General features: G+C 37.4%; 1 protein-coding gene across 3 annotated transcripts in view; it reads left to right on the top strand.

Moving 5' to 3' along the window:
• LOC121320646 (rho GTPase-activating protein 6-like) overlaps positions 1–18,868 on the top strand; it is an 86,337-nt gene that overhangs the window by 58,555 nt on the left and 8,914 nt on the right. For all 3 annotated transcript variants that reach the window (XM_041259167.1, XM_041259165.1, XM_041259166.1), the window contains exons 4-9: positions 5,863–6,119; positions 8,216–8,411; positions 8,499–8,554; positions 10,638–10,788; positions 10,929–11,077; positions 12,509–12,688. In XM_041259167.1, coding sequence (XP_041115101.1) covers positions 5,863–6,119; positions 8,216–8,411; positions 8,499–8,554; positions 10,638–10,788; positions 10,929–11,077; positions 12,509–12,688 — 989 coding nt within the window. The remainder of the gene's footprint in view (positions 1–5,862; positions 6,120–8,215; positions 8,412–8,498; positions 8,555–10,637; positions 10,789–10,928; positions 11,078–12,508; positions 12,689–18,868) is intronic.

Below are 18,868 nucleotides of genomic sequence, written 5' to 3'. Positions count from 1 at the left end.
GGTGATGGGTAGTGCAGGGTTAGAAACTCGCTCATTAGTATATTATTTAAATGCAAATAAAGTGCTATTCAACTTCCCCCCTATCACAATAAAAACAAAGAGGTTTTGTACATAAATGCATACTGCAATTTGGAACACCAGCTTGAGAGAAGGTTAAAATAGAGCTGAAGGTGGGGGTGCCTTGCATTCTCTCACGCAATGCGGAATGGAGTGGGGACACCAATGCATTCTGGTGAAGTTTTATTTACATTTCAGGTGGTTATATCATCACTACTGATCTGCACCTGGAGTTCTGGTCCTCCCCCATCACAAACAGACAATGATTCTCCTTTTGTAGGACAGCGGTTGTGCCGACATACTGTAACCTCCCAGCTTTGCCCTCTGGCAGCTGTGATCTGTTCCCTCACTGAGACTGTCATCCGTTACAGTGCAGCTATGCGAGTGTTGCAGGATTTAGACATTCTCAGATGTTTATACTGACATACCTCAGATCAGAAATGTTGGAACAAACCCTTCACTAAAATCAAAGAAATAAAGCGGCTCTCAGTTCAAACGTCTTCGTCATCAAGTACAATATTGCTGTTGGACCAGATATTTAACCTTTTCCAGTGCTCGAGTACGTAATCAATTTTGAGACGCAGATGAAACTAAATACATAGATTCATCATTGGTACATACTGTAATGAATTGTCATTCCAGCCCATTGAATTGAGTGGAGAGGTAAGGGCTAGACACGTATTCGAGAGTCAAGTACGTGCCTTATGCTGATAGTCATATACTAGTCCGTCATGTATCCGACTGTAAAAAGTCGGATAAATTAATCCTGTTGTATATGCCATTGTACACAGCTGTAACAGTTACTATATTCACACAATTGTTGTTTTGAGATTCAGCTTTTATTAGGGAGCTCCCCTGATTGCCTTGTTTAAAAGATACAGGGTATGCTTGTGACAGGGTAGCTGTCCGCCATGTGAGTGCATGCATTCACTGCTAAGTGACAGGCAGGGACACGCCCTGCAGGTGAACAGGATATTTAAATATCAACACACTGAACAGCACACGTGACACTACCAGTAATGATAGCGCATGGAGTACATACAACACAATGTACGAAAACTTTGGTGGGATCTACAATCTCTGAACTCATCTTCTCTGAAGAGCTTGATGATGGCGGATAAGCAGTTATGGCAGATATGTGACAGCTGGATACATGATATTCATCTGATATGACATCATTCCCAAATAATCAGAATGTAAAAAGGTATAGGCCAGAGGTGGCCAAACCGCTCGCGAGCCGCATGCAGCTCTTTTGCAGTTCAAGTGTGGCTTCCGGTGAAATGCTGGGAGACATACGCTTTCCAGCTCGAATGAACTGAATAATAAACAAAAACGAAGAGAGAAAGTAAAAATAAACACACCAAGTTTGTTATTTGTGTTCTCTGTGTTCGTTCGTGTTAATTATTCTTTCTCTCGTTCTCTCTCTCCTGTTTCTTTGAGCCTGCACGTTCACTGCAAGGATTCGTCACTTGTTGACTTTCGACCCCGCTCGCTGGCGCATGCATGTTTCAAAGCCGAATGTGCAGTTAAAAGAACGTTTCATAATTTTGAATTAAGTGCATCATCGTATCATGGACAAAGGCATTGAGCAAACTCTCCACTAGTAATAAATGAAAGTATGAGGCTTTAAACCACACTGGGAGGAAGAGTTTGCTTTCACTGAAAACAGTGGTAAACCTGTGTCTCATCTGCAGCAAATCTCTTACACACTGTAGCCTGTAGCACTACTACAAGGCGAGCAACCTCAGACGTCATTACGAAACACATTTCCAGATGAATATCCTCCTGTATCAGACTTTAGGCAGATGCTGCATTCGGCGATCAGAAAAGAAGCAGATTTAATTTGAGTTTTGTATGGCATGGAAGCATGGAATGTGGCAAACGTCCTTATTCAGATGAATTAATCTTTTTATACAATTGGAGTGTTGGCGCTAGGCTAAAAAATGCATGTTTAAATGTGATGTTGCAGGTCTAAAATTATTATATTTATATCTTACATCTTATCATGAGCGGGTACTGTAATCCCTTTCAAAGTAAATGCAGTGCATTTGTCATCCACAAAGTTCAACAGTTTATTACATGCAGCAGTCTTAAAAAAATAAATAAATAAAATCTTGTCAAAAAGAATCCTTACAAAAATGTGTGTTATGTGGTGTTACTGCATTTTATTTTATAATAACTGTATATTATATTTACATATACATATTACATATGTATTTACTGTACATTTTATTTAAAGTGTGTAATACATACAGTATAAACAGAAATAGTGGAAAAACACCAGTGTTACATTCAAAGTTGAATACACTGCAGCTCTACAGTACAATACAAATTACACCGAAACTGTGTGGCAATGTTCAATCTCTTGTTCTTGTGTAGCTTTCTGCAATCATAACTGTACTGCACAACAATGCTCTAGCAAACACTTCATGTTTTACAGTACATGTCTTGCGACTCTCAACCATACGAAAATTTTGGTATGTGGCTCGTAGGGTGAGGAAGTTTTGCCACCCCTGGTATAGGCATTCCTAACTAACTTACCACAGTGATTCTTTATCTGCAAAAAGTGAAAAGAGCTTTGACTGTGCTGAACCTGAAAAAATACTAGCAACCCCTTAAAACTTCAGCAAGTCTCCTTAAAAGAAAAACAGAAAAATAGTCACAGAAACCTAAGAAAAAAACTAAAATAAATACACTTGCTGGGGAGTCAAACTGTGTAAATGTATTTGAATCTCTCTCACAGACCTTTCAAAACATAAATATGCCACATACTGGATTCAAAGCAAACCTGGGAGAGGACAGAAAACAACATTCTGTTCCCCCGGTTCTTTTCTTTTTTCTGTTAAGGTATCATAAGAACATAAGAAAGTTTACAAACGAGAGGAGGCCAGTCGGCCCATCATGCTTGTTTGGTTGTTACTAGCTTATTTAGCCCAGAATCTCATCAAGCAGCTTCTTGAGGGATCCCAGGGTGTCAGCTTCAACAACATTACTGGGGAGCTGGTTCCAGACTCCCAGGTTTCTCTGTGTAAAAAAGTGCCTCCTATTTTCTGTTCTGAATGCCCCTTTATCTAATCTCCATTTGTGACCCCTGGTCCTTGTTTCTTTTTTCAGGTCAAAAAAGTCCCTTGATACTGTCGATGCCTTTTAGAATTTTGAAAGCATGAATCAGACCGCTGCATAGTCTTCTTTGTTCAAGACTGAACAGATTCAATTATTTTAGCCTGCCTGCATATGACATGCCTTTTAAACCCAGAAAAATTCATGGAGTTGTTTAATGGTTATCTTAAAATTAATAACAGTGTTTGCTGTTATTAAAAACTTTGGAACAAATCTGAAATTACTATTAAATCACACATGAGTCCAAATTGAAAAAACATACTTCATTTTGTGTATTCTTTCCCTTCAAAGCAGTCTTGAATGATCCAATTGGGACTAACAGCTCGTTTATTTTGCAGCATTACATTTTGCACATGGAATAAATTGGCAAGCTTTATTTTTTCTACGTACGAGATAGCCTATTAAATAACTTTCAATTTTTCCACAAACTGAACAATAGATGATAATTTGTGCATAACTGACTGGATTTTCACCTGCATTTTTACAGTAATTTAACTCTATTAAAGTTACAGTACATAAATCATTAATATCTTTATAAAATATCTTGGATAAATGAAGTGATGTGACTGGCTGAACAAAATCACATGACCGTGCAGTAAGAATTGTCTTACTGCACAAGTAGAAGCTAATAACTTCTGAAAGCCTGACTCTATCAAAATCTTAAACAGATGATTGCAGCAGTTAAGGACTTGACGCTCTTAGATAGTTAGCATTTTTAGAATTTTGTATAGTCAAACGCTAACAGAAATTAAATAGCATTGTAATAATGTAAATTATAACACTGCAGGATCTGAAATTGAAAGCAGTTATGTTGGATCTTAACAACGAAGAGACCCCATTTAGTGTATTGTTGTGTTTGTGTGCTTGCTTTCAAAGTACAACATTTAGTACTCATAAAATAAATTACTAATTGTCGAAAACAGCAACAACTGGTAATGAAAAGTGCAGGTTTACAGTTTGAATTATGCCTGAATATGGAAGCATTGCAGTATGAAACATCTGGACTCAGCATGTTTAAAAGAAAATAAATAACACAATCTGCAGGTTTACATGGCACTGGAGTTTTTATGTATTTTTCTGTAGTTAATAATTTGCTGTAAAAATAGCTGGAATACTATGCATGTATTTTTAGAATGCTGGTTGTAAACAACCAGCCACACTGTTAACTTCTGCCTGGCATTCTAACACAGCAGTACAATCAAGAGAGGCTCGGAATCTTACCAAAATTGCGAAACAGAAGGTTTCCTGCTTGGGCATTGGATTGATAAACAGTTTAAATAGATTTAACATTAATGATTGAAGCGATTGGATTTAAAAAAAAAAAAAAAAACAACTTTGCTGTTGCTGTTAAACAAAATGACTTTAATCAGCACTGGAATTGTAATGCAGGAAGAAGGTTTATATTAATCCTTTTTTGGATATAATGCTGCTCAGTTTAAGCAGCATGTTTGACCGTGATGTTTAAAGTAAATGCACTGGCATGCTTTAACTTTACATTTTACATTAAATATTTGTACTAGTGAGAAATGTTTAAAAGCAGAGAATGTATTTCAGGTGTCTAAAATGCACATGAATGACTAGCAGTCATTTGAAATTATCATGAACATACACATTGTATACATAGTCTAAAAAGTGTAAAGGGTTATTGGAAATATGGTAATTTGTAAAACCTAAGGGGTTACTTGAAACCCAACAGGGCATTTTTTCTGTTAAACAAGAACATTGAGTCAGTGAGTAGATGGTCATACAATCATGTATAGTAATGTCTGGCAACGTTTTTGCTGCAGCAATTAATAGCATGACACCCTAGTGTTTATGAAGTATGTTGAGCTACATTTGAAGTCACACTGCATCAAAATAATGTCTTCAATTATTAACACAGAAAACCTAAAAGCCACACTTAACCCCTACTACCACTGCTTAATTTGTACAGAGAGAGGTGCCGGGGTGCAAGCAGTGACAATAATACCATTCTTAAGAATTGCACATTCAAAATCACAGCAAGTTTATTTGAAATGGTACTGCACTAGCGACAAGTTTACAATCACGTATTCTACATTATATACGAAGTAGTCGTAGTATGCAGAGAAAAACAAATGAAAAGCAACCACAAAAAATAAAGAAACAAAAATATGGCAATAGTTTAAGAGACTTCACATTTATTTTTTAGTCTCTGAATATATTCTCCAGCTACAGATCTGTACAGCCCCCTGCATGAGTAACCGCAGAGAAAATTAAGAACTGCCCACTACACATGAATCAGACAATGGTTGGGGTTCCGAGTGCACATTAATGGATATTGTTAGTAGGCTTGTTGATTAGGTTGATACAGAAAGGCCCAAAACCCTTGACCTAAACTGCTAATATAAAAACTAGCTTACGTTTCTTGCATTGTTATTTTGTTGTGGATGGATAAGCTGTAACAGAAAGGAAATAAATAAATATTCTCGCAGATATTGCTTTACCTGTTGTTCCTCCAGTTACATGTGCTGGTACAGTTGCCTTTTACAGTAATGGAACTATAGTCCAAAGCCCTATTTACTATAAAAGCAATTGGATTACACATTTCAAAGTGGGTCGAATTGATTGTGATCACTTAGATTTGCCTACTGTGCCAGCTGCCCTAGCTTTGTTTTGCATAACATTCCTTGTGACAGTTTACCCCTTGCTCTTGTGTTTTAACAGAATTTGTGCCTCAAGCTTTTGGCATGCCGCTGTCCCAGGTGATAACTAATGACAGGACCCACAAACAAAAACAGGACTCCCAGAAAGAAGAACAGAAAGAATCCCCTGATCTGGTGACCTCCATCTTACAGTTTGGATTGAAGAGGCAAAACAAAGAACTCTCAAGCAGTAACTCATCTCTCAGCTCCACATCGGAAACGCCTAACGAGTCCACCTTGCCTAATACACCTGAGGCAGCCCCTCGGACACGCAGACGGGTAGGTGGTTAGTCATACAGTAGTTTTATTACATATTGTTATTTGACAGCTCCACCTACATTATGTTGAATCTGTGCACTGTTTAAGGTTGTCCAGGGGGTCTTTTTGTAAAATGCATACGGTATATTTATTGTACGAAAAGTGGTCTTTATCTGTTGAGGGGAGAGACACGTCTTGTGATACTTGATATTGAACTCTTACCATAAGGTGTTGGTTTGACCTCTTCTGAACTAATAACAGATCACTGACTCTGAGAAAACAGAGTCTATGAGGAAAGGATTCTAGCTTAGAAGAGGTCTTACAATGTAGTATCAGTTACTGCCCCACACTGGTTACATCTTAGCACGTTGAGGCTATGCTTCAACATAGATGATTTATATAGATGAAGTCTCAGTTCGTGTACCTTGGTACTTGTGAATGAAGTGAGACCATTCTTCTTTTAAGACAGTTTTCTGTACAAGAGACACTCAAAAAAGGATTTTGACTGAACAACTTGCTTTCTTTTGAAGTATTTAAACATTGTATACCTGAATATATGTATTTAGATTGAATTTTTCAGTAACTTGTAGGAGCAGTGGTTCCTTTTTCAGAAAGGTAACTAAATGTGGTAAGGCATTACTGTTTATGTCAAAAAATAAGTCACTTTTAGTTGCATTTAGAAAGAAGGACTATGGCCAGTGCATACCATGGAAATCAGAAATCGCTTCAACTGTGCAAGTCAAACCCTACAAGTTACATGAACACGCTGTACCGCATACTTCTTGGGATACTTCCTTCCTTTTGTTATTGTGAGATCCTCCTCCAGACCTTACAGTTTGACTTGTAAAAGCCAGAGAAGGTGCTGATTTATTTGTCTGTTGCACTATCAAGAAATAATTAGAAGGACTGGTGGAAAGGTGCTGTACGATAAGGCCAGCAATCTGAACTTTCCATCGTTTTATTAACTTTCACAGAGAATTGTAATGTAAAAATAAACATTATGTAAACGTATCCCAGAATTCACCTGATATATCCTCAGAAACAGGAACCCTACTTCCCATTACCACTAATATTTGTCGTTTACCTTGCCCATTCACCATCTGTTCAAGTTTTACACCCAGCAACACTTGACACTGCATACGTATATTCATAAAGTACTTATAATCTAACCACACAACCAACTGTAAATTGAGAAACATGTATTTTTATTTCTAAAACCAGTGATCTCAAAACCAGATAATTTTAAGGAGGCTGTGTGGTCCAGTGGTTAAAGAGCCTGGCTTATAACCAGCAGGTACCCGGTTTAAATCCCAGCTCAGCCACTGGCTTGTTGTGTGACCCTGAGCAAGTCACTTAACCTCCTTGTGCTCCGTTGCTGTAAGTGAGCAGCTGATGCACAGGTTCACACACCCTAGTCTCGTATCTTGTAAAGCGCTTTGTGATGGTGGTCCACTATGAAAGGCACTATATAAAAATAAAGGTTATTATATGTTCCCTTAATCTTAGTGCATGGAGCAATGTGATGTAATAAATCACAAAAAGTATCTGTTTGGCAGGTGTGCTTAATATTTGATTACTGGCAGGTTACAGTTTTGCAATGTGAAATGTGAACTTATGCCCAAGACTGGTCTGTCTTTCAGAGACCTCAGACAAGAGTGTTAGGATTCCTGTGATATGGCTTGGCTTAGGCTCTGCTCCTGCTGCTACACTTATTTTTACTTGGAATACGCAAAACCCATAAGCTCTGCAGACCATTAAATGGAGTACAAGGTGTAATGCTGGTAGTAATAACACAAGACTTTTTCTTGACTGACTTCAGATGCACCTACCATATCAGGAGCCTGCTGGCACAGCCCATCTCGCTAAATTGTGTTGGATATAGGCACATTTTAAAGCTATCAAGCTTTTATTTGCACATCCCATCCATTACTACTGACAGCCAAATAACTGCCTAACTGTCCACACTCCCACACCTGTTGCACTGGTTATAGTTATTTGCCAAGTGTAGTGCAGTTATAGGTTGGTCATGTAATAAACTAACTGTCCTGCTGTTGTTCATAGTGTTTTGTTTTCAAAGCGTGTACTGCGCTCTGCCCCTTATATGCTGTGTCCTCCAGGGTGGAATGTCTGTGGATTCTATCACAGACCTGGATGACAGTCAGTCTCGACTGCTGGAAGCCCTGCAGCTCTCCCTGCCAGCAGAGGCTCAGAGCAAGAAGGAGAAGCAGAGGGACAAGAAGCTCAGCCTCAACCCCATTTACAGACAGGTTCCCAGGCTAGTGGATAGCTGCTGTCAGTATCTGGAAAAATACGGTGTGTAATATTGTACTACTTACTTACTTGCTTGCTTCTTGAACTTGAATCTGAATTCCAAAACCTTTTTTTTGTGTTTTGTTTCAGGTCTTCAGACGGTAGGAATATTCAGAGTAGGAAGTTCAAAGAAGAGAGTGAGACAGGTAACAGTATGCAATAAGGAACGTGCCGGGAGATGCTTTTTATTCAACATGACATTAATGTGGGTAACACTTTAGTTATGAACAATCAATATTGCAACTTCCAAGGTGCTATAAAGGGTGTTTTAAACTATGATAACATACAGTACTTATTAAAAATTCCAACCTGTTGTCATACAGTGTTAGACGATCCATAGCAAAGGCTTTAATCAGGAATAACTTTATAATATGACACTAATCTAACAATGTAACAAACTGTTATTCCTTGTTAATAATTAGCTAAACACATAACAACACATGTATAAACATTTTTTACTTGGATCCTTTCACAAAATGGTGTCCTTAATACAGCAGTCAACGCAATAGAAACACAATAAACATGCATTTCAGTAAAGCATTGCTTTTAGCAAAATGTGTTTGGTTTGCATTCCCAATTACAAATAAATAGGCAGCAATATCACTAAGTGTGTGTCAGCAAAACTTCACTGTTTGTTATGATGTGGTTCATATTTTAGTATTTTATAAAGATATAGTTACATTGAAACTAAATGTCTTAGTGAATAGATTACGTATCTGTGTTTCCATTAGTCAAAGCTAACGGTAGTACATAAATTTTCAAATGGGTAAAGAAACAGAAAGAATAATCTATAAATCATAAATATGGTGTGAGCTCTTCACAACTGAATTATAAGACTTTGTATTGCAAACAAGTGTTGTATTGCATTGATACACTGTAAAAAGATTTCTTCTATGCATCCAACATAGGAAAATATCATATTAAATAGGTGGAATGGTACCAAATAATTGCTAACAAGCTTCAGAATAAAGCAAAAATCAATAGTAAGCTAATGCTAATCCTTGTGTGTTTAGCATCCCCTTGAAAGGGAAAGCCATTTGAAGTACAGTACCTCTTACTTGGTACAAAGTGCACTGGTTCAAGTCTGGATGCATTACAAGGTCCATAAACATGAAAAAAGACAGTATAGAATCTGGGTAAACCATTGACCAGGTATTTTGACTATTTTCATACACATAGCGAGTACTGTGAAAACATTAGTCCAGATCTCTAGACAGGGTTTTGAACAATGAGAAAAATCCATAACAGTGTAGCTGTGTATATTAACAATGGGTTTTTGGAGGCTATTAAAATAAAATAATACCTATATAACAACCTATTAATAGGTGATTGCTTTTATACACTACCCTAATGCATTGGGCTTGTTTGAGTTAGTTTTTGGGATATCACTAGCATTCTCAGCTCAACGGAATTTATTGTCTGCATTTACCTAAAGAAAAATGAATATATACCAAGGGTTAACAGAACAGGCAAAGTGTTTTTCAGCCTTTTACAACCCCTCCAGGGCTTCCCTCTGAGCGGTATACCTCAGAAATGGATGTTTGCTGTCAACACCTCATTAAGCTTTTACTGGTGTTTCCCCACCGGAAAGCACAGAAATGAAACAAATGACAAAAAACAAATTGTGTGCTTAAAGGGCAGAGGAAAAGCCAGTGTGTCTCTTTACTGTGCTTTGTCACTGCCTTACACCATTGTATTTTACTGCACTCTTTATATTTATTTGTTAGGGAAAAAATTGGAATACAAACCCACAACTTGCAGGTCCCCAGTAATCCACTACTTTTAGAGACTACTCTGTAAAAAACATTAAGCCACACGGTATATACATTTATGGGGGATAATTATAACAGGACTCATATTCAGTAATACAGGCATTGCTATACATTTACCACAATTGTGGCTTGTACTGTGCTTTGTCATGACTTCACATTTTGTTGCTTTAATTCAGTATGCTTTTACCACACAACAATCAATTTGCAAGGGGCCTTGATAACTTGGGTTTCTTTTTTTATAAGATAAACTAGACTGCACTCTACACCCTTTCAATCACAAAGGAAGGTGACCAAGTTTCCGAAACTATTCAACTTCTCTTTCTCGTAGCTTTATCTCAGAACTGTGTTCCACAAACGCATAGGAAAACAGCTTAAATAATACCAAACACTTTGGACAATAGTCTGAGGACAACAGGAGTCTGTGCAGCCTTATGACACAGTGTTGTTTGGTTTGTAGCTCCGAGCGGAGTTTGACAGCGGAGTGGATGTGCTGCTTGATGAGGAGCAGAGTGTTCATGACATCGCCGCCCTGCTGAAGGAATTCCTGAGAGACATTCCCGACCCTCTCCTCACCAGAGAGCTCTACTCTGCCTTCATCAACACTGTCTGTGAGTATCTGGTGGCATGGGTATGGAAATACTATCCAGTTTGCATGAACATTAATCTGACTGTTTTAGTATGTTACTTGTTACCCTGTGTTTTATTAAGAATACCAAATGACTGGTTTTTGTTACTTTTTTTTCCGCAGTGATGGAATCAGATGAGCAGCAAAATGCCTTGCAGCTACTCATCTACCTTCTACCTCCCTGTAACTGTGACACTCTGCACAGACTCCTGAAGTTCCTGTCCACAGTGGCCAGTCACGCTGAAGATAACTACGACAAGGATGGCCAAGAGGTACACTGTGTGTGTGAAAAACATTTGATATTGTCAGTTCTGTTCCAGCTTCTTGGTACTAGAGTTTATAAAAACAGGTTTAAAGGACTGTCCATAAGCTCTTTTAGTAGCACTTTAGATTATGGGGCATACATAATTATACAGTAATAACTGAGTAACTACCATAATATCTGGTATTTTACATGGTAGCTATTTTGGGGAAAACAGTGTACACTGCAAATGGCCTGTGCTACAGTGTCAACGTGTAATAACATCAGGTAACAAAATAGTTATGTTGTTATACAGTATTTACCATGCAAGAGAAGGAATCACTGGTAATTATCATAATGTAATTGCCTGGCTATGTATACCTTGTAATGTAAAGTACTTACAGTCCTTTTGGTGTACATTTTTATGGCAATTGGCTTCTTATTTATTTTAGTTTAGCTCTGTAAAATCAGGGGTGTTAAATATTAATATATGATATTAATCTGCAGCATTAAAAGTCACATTAAGCTGCCTCTTAACTGACACTATAGAGTCTTAGATTCTCAAATACTTTCAAGTACTCTCTGTAGCCTTATGCTATAAGAAAACAGCACCATTCAGACAGTAATTAGCCAATCACCATGCTGTTTTAAATGCACAGAGGGTCTGGACTATCTATAATGGGTTGTCCTTATTTAATGCCAGAAAACAACACAACTTTTTTGTGTGTTGATAAGATATTGGGTCCAAGATATAGATATAGATATAGATGTAGATGTAGCTCCATAGATATATTGTTAATGTATAAGAAACAGCTTAACACCACTTTCCGGTTTGACCAGATTGCAGGGAGCATTTCTTGCTAATGGTGATTTGGAGTAAAAAGCTTTGAGAATCTTTTCGCTATTGTCTGATGCATGTGTATTTACTTGTTATTGTGTTATGTATTTATTTATTTATTTTTTCTATGTTGTGTTTATTTTCTTTGTGCTGCTGTCTAGTTTGCCTCTTAACCACATTGCCTTTGTAAATTAGTATTTGTTCTCAATCTTCTTATCTGGTAAAATAAAGGTTAAATGAAAATGAAAAACTCTTCTCCAATGTAATTGTTAGTTTTGCAATAAAACTGTTTCTAACAAACTATATATAGAACAGGATTGCCTATTTTCTTTTGTTTTGACTAACTGAGATGTTAATTCAATTACTGTTGATAATGTTATTGCTACTTCTAATGACACTATTTTTTTTTTTGCTATTTTTAAACTTTAAAAATAGATTTGATAATATTTAACAAGTATACAATCTCTTTAACCTTAATTCAGCTGAATATACAAACAGAGGCACCACTCAGCTGTTTACAGTTTTGACAGACATTTCCAGTAAGTTCCAATAATCAGGCTGAGTGTGTAACTACACGTCACTATATAATTTTTTTTTTTTTTTTTTTACTTTGGTTTAATTTAGATCACAGGGAACAAAATGACATCTCTGAATTTGGCCACAATATTCGGCCCTAACCTCCTGCACAAGCAGAAAAGCACAGACAAAGAGTTCTCAGTGCAGAGCTCAGCTCGGGCCGAGGAGAGCACGGCCATTATTGGAGTCGTTCAGAGGATGATACAGACCTACGAGGCACTTTTCATGGTGGGTGATGGCTTTTTATTTTCTCATCAATTTAGAATGTACAAATATGTTACCTCTCTGCAGCAGTTCCCCCACCATATCTCAGGAGAACTGAAGGTCAGTAGACAAAGAAGACAGCTCTTGTTTTAGATGATTTATTGAGGATTGTGCAGCAGACTGAGCAAAGTTCAGTCCTTCTTAACTGGCTTAACAGTCCGTCTCCTACACAATTACACAAAGAGATTCAGTGGCATCCCTTAAGACTTGTTAGGGCAGGTGGAGGAGTCAGAGGCAGTGATGTCATTTTGTAAAGAGGGTGGTGGTGTCAGGGGAAGTGATGTCATTTGTGATTTTTTTTTAAGGTGTCACCCTGCCAGCTTATTGAATTAGGGGAATGTCAGAGTGTGATTTTGGAGTATTATACTGCAGGTACAGGAATGCTATTGAAAGCTTCCTGAAAGCCTCTCAGCCTCCCTCTCCAATTCAAGTAAATGCTACATGGGAATCATTATGCACTGTTGGTCTCTCTCTAATAATACTTGTATATTTTTTAAACCGATCATGTTTCCCTCTATAGGATAAAGGATTTTAGTCTGTGAATTTCATCATAATGAAACTGCCTCCCAGATAGTCGATATTGTGCTATAGTCTTCTGGAGTGTTTCAAGAAGAATGCTCTAGTAGGACCCTGGGGCAATATAAAAGCTGTTTAGTTCTTTTTAAGTTTCACAAGATGTTGCTTTACCACAACGCACTGCACAGCAGGACACTTGGAATCATGTTTTGACTTGAAATTTCATGTTTGCAGCCTCCCGGTGTAGCAAAGTTTTAAACACCGATGGCTACAATAGGATTAGAGAAAAAATTAGTTACTGTCAGAAAGCCTGTTGCGAAAGGTGACTCGTTAGAGTCCACTGATCACATTTATTTACAATGTAGAATGATTTTACTCTATAGAAACCGAAGCTAAAGGCTAAATAATATGTGATGAGAATTCATTAGCACAAGAAAGTTTGAAGCAAAAAAATAAGTGAAGGACATGGATCCCCAGTGGTTCAGCCAGTAAAGGCACTGCTGTGTGGCGCTCGCTGTTTAGAATTCTAGGCATGCCAACTTGCTGATCTGAGGTAAGGGGCCCACAGGGGGGAGTAGGCGTACCTCATCCCACTTTAGTGACCCCTTCTTTCAGGCGGCAGAGAAAGACAAGCACGAATAGATCTACATAACACTGAATAAATGACCGTATAAGTAAGGCTACAATTTTGTCACGGAGGTCACGGAAATCATGAAAACTGTGAATTTAAACAAGTCAGTGAAACCTTGGCAATGGATGTAAAAACACATTTGGTTCGGCACTTCCTTTATTTTTTTTAAATGGAGCATGTCATGCACTGAAAATACAAATATGCGAGTATCTGTAAATTATTTGGTTGTGTATGACACAGCATTTACATTTAGCTATGCAGGTCAGTGAATGAGAGTTGTATTTTGTAGCCGACCAAGCATGTAAATGAACACAGATCGTATGTTACTGTAAAGTCTCGGTTGTGAACTTCACATACATACAGCGCTTGTTAATTTATTTTTTGAAACAAAAAAAATGTACATTTTATTTCTTGAAACTTTCTTTCATACAATGTAGAGTACCCAAGTTGTCATTGTTGTGATGCCCCATTTGTGATGCCCCATTTCTTGGACACGGTGCCTGCCTGTGTGATTTGACTTGTTTGTTTTTATTTTTAAAGGGGCAGTGCTCTGTAGGCTACTCAGAAACAACCAATTTAAATGTCTCTTTGTTATTATTGAAGAAAAAATATATACTGTTTCATTTTGAACACGGTAATAAAAACAATTATTTTACATGCTGATTTTGTATCTATATATGTACATTTATGCTGGAAGTGCACCGTCTGATTCGCTACACAGTCAATGTGAAAGCCTGCATTGTATAGTACTGCATTCTTAAAAAAAAAAAAAAAAAAAAAAAAGTTACGTTGGTGTGAAAGACCTTTAACTAAGCTGTGTACTCTAAAGTAAAATGTAAACTTGTCAGCAGTCAAAAGCAATAGTCTATATTATTGGTTTTGGTGTAAAAGCTCTTGTGTATGTTGATGTAGCTAAAGCTACATTATTTGGAGCCTATTACACAACCCTCTGATCAAGAGTCCAGAGCCCTAAACACTACTCTACACTGCTGCCGTGGAGTGTACAAAAAATCACTGTGCCAAAATCATTGCCTTACGTATAACCTAACACACATCATTGCTGTCCAAATAAACATTGATTTTAATAAAAATAGTACCCTGTACTTTTGATAGTTGCTTTCCTGATGCTGGTTCTGTGTGGTGAGAGAGAGAGAGAGAGAGAGAGAGAGAGAGAGAGAGAGAGAGAGAGAGAGAGAGAGAGAGAGAGAGAGAGCTTAAAACAAAGCTTAGCTGGAGCCAGCAATACAAATAAAAGCTTCAGCTGGAGCCAGATCTTTTCAGAGCTAACTTAGCTTCTAATTTTTTTTCTTTGACAACTTTCTGGGAACGTAATACATTTAGGTTTCTTGGAAATTACCTGTTTAATTGGAGCCCCTGTGTAACCAGACCTTGCTCAATACATTGTTAACACTTTAAGGTCAACCCCCTCCTAAGACTTGCACGTCAGATTTGGTCACAGCTGTAATCATTATGGTTCCACTAAGTTTAAATCCTTTTAAAGTACTTTTATGGGATTTATCGCTGTTTTGGGTTTGCTGCATCAAGAAACGAAAGAAGATATCATCCAATTAAATATAAACATTGGGCAAAGTGGAATTAATCAGAAACAGCTGTGGCACATTCACTTGTACCAGATTCCCCCATCCAGTAAATCATACAGTGGGATCTGCATGTTCCTACCCTTGCACCACTGATTACAGTATGCCCCCTGTTACATTTGTGATTTTTCTGAAAAACTTTGAATCTGCAGTGCTTCAATTATTTGTGGCGGAGCAAAATAAAAAAACAGACATTAACATTTTTTGGGAGACAAAATCCTAAACAAGAGGGCAACTACAAAATGAAGACACAAAATCAGGATTATTTTTTAAAATTTCATACAAAGTTTATTGCTCGTTGGCTTCTGTCAGGGCCGGTGCTAGGATTCACTGGGCTCTGGCACAAGAGTGTGAAGTAGCCTCCCTGCCCAAAAAAACCCCCCAAAAAAACCTAAACAAAACGCGCACACACAAAAAACTAAAATAAATCTAATTGAAGTTTTGTTCCAAAAATGAGTACAAATCATGTGTTATTTTTGGGGAATTCAACGACAGTTTATTTAGCTGCACAGATTCATGCGTCATGATTTTAACTCTTTGTTACAAAAGTCAGGCCATGTAGCTGGATCATAAAAATCACATAAAGGTGCCTGACTGGATACTGGGTTTACAATACATGATTCAGTACCTTGTGTTTGCTGTTTACATTTCCAATATGATGTCTCTGATTCACGTCTTTCTTCTGGCTCAACTGTTGTTTATTTTTCATGCGAGGAGGAGGTTGGCTGTTCAGCTGACGCAATATACTTTCACTGCTGTTGTCGGCCCACTTTTAAAGCATTTACTGTAATCTTTTTTAATAGCATTTTCGGCTTCTTTTTGGGAAATTTCTAGCAGTCTTTTCTGCTCTTTTCGTTTTGAATCAACCCGACTTCTGTTTTGATGGCATATTCGATATACCATACGTTATGTACTTATTACCTTTTTTTTTCAGAAGTATTTGTGATTATATACCTTGTTAGTAAACTGTTTGTTATAATCTTTATAAAAAGCAGCTGTGAAAGAAATGCAACTCACCCCCTCGCCCTCCGCAAATGGAACAGTCAGTCATTAACTGTTTATAGTTATTTAAAATATAGGGCCTATATATATATATAGTGCAAGGATTTATTCTCACGGATATGACTGCCCGAAGGTGACGGACATAAGAAATGTACGAAATAGTTTTCAGATACACTATGCAGCTGTCTCTGCAAAACAATTTAAGCAGTAAATGCTCAGGATGAGCAAGCATATTAAGTTAGTCTTATCCTTTACAGTACTAAATTAATCCACTTGAACAGGATCATCACAAATCTGATTTGTTACCCTGTAATCGGGATCTTGTTTAGTCAGATTTAGCAGATGATCTACCTGTGATGATTAACTTCTGGTACGCTGCAAACGGGATTAGAAAATGTACTAAATTTCGTCCAATCAAGTGGACTAAACCTGCTTAATCCAGTAGTTAGACACATCAAGTGGACTAAATTCGGTATGCTGCAATTGAACCATAATGGCTGGTTAAGTAAATGGCAAGTCACACCTGCTTCAGTTGTGCTGCAAATTCTTTCGGAAGATTTTTAACAGCAGGATGTGTTTGTATTGGTATAAAAAGCCAGCATGCAGATATAATCAAAACCTTCAGTAGTGTTAAGGCCAGCAAGGTTGTGAGACACTCTGTGCATTATTGACAGTGGGTAGTGTGTTTGTTTGGTTTATGCAAAGATCTGAAAACCAGCCGAGCTCAGACTCAGTGACATTGTACATTGTGACACTGTTCATACCTTGGGAACATCATGCTCTGGCAATCCAGTGCTGGGGTTTCCACTGCCTTAAGGTCCATTTGATTTATTTTCCTGATAGTGATACTATAAATGTAAATAATAATGTTGCCCAATGTGGTTGTCTTCCTCCTTTATATTGTGATCATTTCCAATGTACTCTTTCAGTTAAAATTATTTTGTAGCCCATTTTCATGAATTGCAAACTCCATTTTAATAACAAGAATAGACTTTAAATAACTCAGGAGCTTAGTTTAAAGCTGTGTGGCTTGTTATTACTTTAAGTAACTACTTCTGAGTAAAAACTCAAAGGTTGTTAACAGCATTCCTATGCGTCTGCAGACTAGTTTATTATTGTACTGTACTACCAGTTCCTCAGTGTTATCGTCTCTTAAAAATAACTTTTGCTTCTTCTCTACACTCTCTGTTTAATGAATTCATTTGTTTCCAGCAGTCCTGAAAAGCAATTGCATGATTGTAGACTGCTTTCTTTTGCGGCTTTGATATTTTGATTTGAGGCACCAACTAATTAGTTATTATGTGAGCCACGAAAGCTGGTGCTGTACCAGTGGATTTTTGAACATGGATTTCCTTATTTGTTCATTTCATTTACCCTGCTAGTGCATAACAATAAGAAGATTAATTTTCCACTTGATCTAGCATATCTGGATATTGTTTTGAAGTTTTTTGGCTTATCATATAAAATATATCAGTTGCACGTGAAGAACTCTTACAATGAGTGTTAATATATGTGTGTGTGTGTGTGTGTGTGTGCGCGTGTGTGTGTGTGTGTGTTTGTGTGTCTGTGTGTGTGTGTGTGTGTGTGTGTAAACCCCATTGGTACAGAATTGTTTCCAAAAAAGTTTAAATTATGAAAAGTGGATCACAGTTTGTGACCAAAACAATAACTGCTGCGTTGACTTAACCATCACTTTGTGTTGAACATGATATGTCTTTATACTCTGGTCTCTCTTCAGCTGCTAAGCTAGTGCAGACAGTAAGCACACTGAGACCACCCTGTTAGTTTCAGCTGTACATGTTTTGGCCATACATGATCTTGTGCTTCACATCTGTAATATGTACAACGTGTGCAGATTTATACCATATTGTTGTTTTTTTAGTCTGGACACAATGTAAAAAAAAAAAAAAAAAAAAAAAAAACAGTTGGAAGGAAAAGTATACTGTATTGTGCTAAAACTAAGAGAGGTGTATGAAATGGAAACATGCATTAACTGAAAACTAATGTAATGGTTCTGAAGTGCTACAAATGTTTAGGGTGTTTTTGAGAAGCTGTTTTGCCGGGCCAGTTGAGCAGGGTTGAGCGTACATTCTGAAGTAACTTGCAGTGCTGACAGGAATGCCAGTTTGGTTGGTGGTGGGAGGGAGACGTGACACAGTCCTGCTCATTGCAAGTGGCAAATGAAGTGTTCAATAAAAGTAATAAACACATTGGTACAAAAAAATAAAAAAAATAAAACATGTATTTAATTTGAGAACTTTTGCTTGACACACAACTGATTAGTCAGACTTTAGTTAGGGAGCAGGATGTGTTTATATAATCAAAATGTTAGTGCTAATCAGAATCTTTTAAATATATATATAAAAAACATGCACTGTAAATACCAAACGAGAGGGC

The sequence above is a fragment of the Polyodon spathula genome, chromosome 9 (genome assembly GCF_017654505.1).
Source record: "Polyodon spathula isolate WHYD16114869_AA chromosome 9, ASM1765450v1, whole genome shotgun sequence".
Lineage (NCBI taxonomy): Eukaryota > Metazoa > Chordata > Actinopteri > Acipenseriformes > Polyodontidae > Polyodon > Polyodon spathula.
Note: the sequence above shows the minus strand (reverse complement) of the source record. Positions and strands in the feature narration are given on the sequence as shown.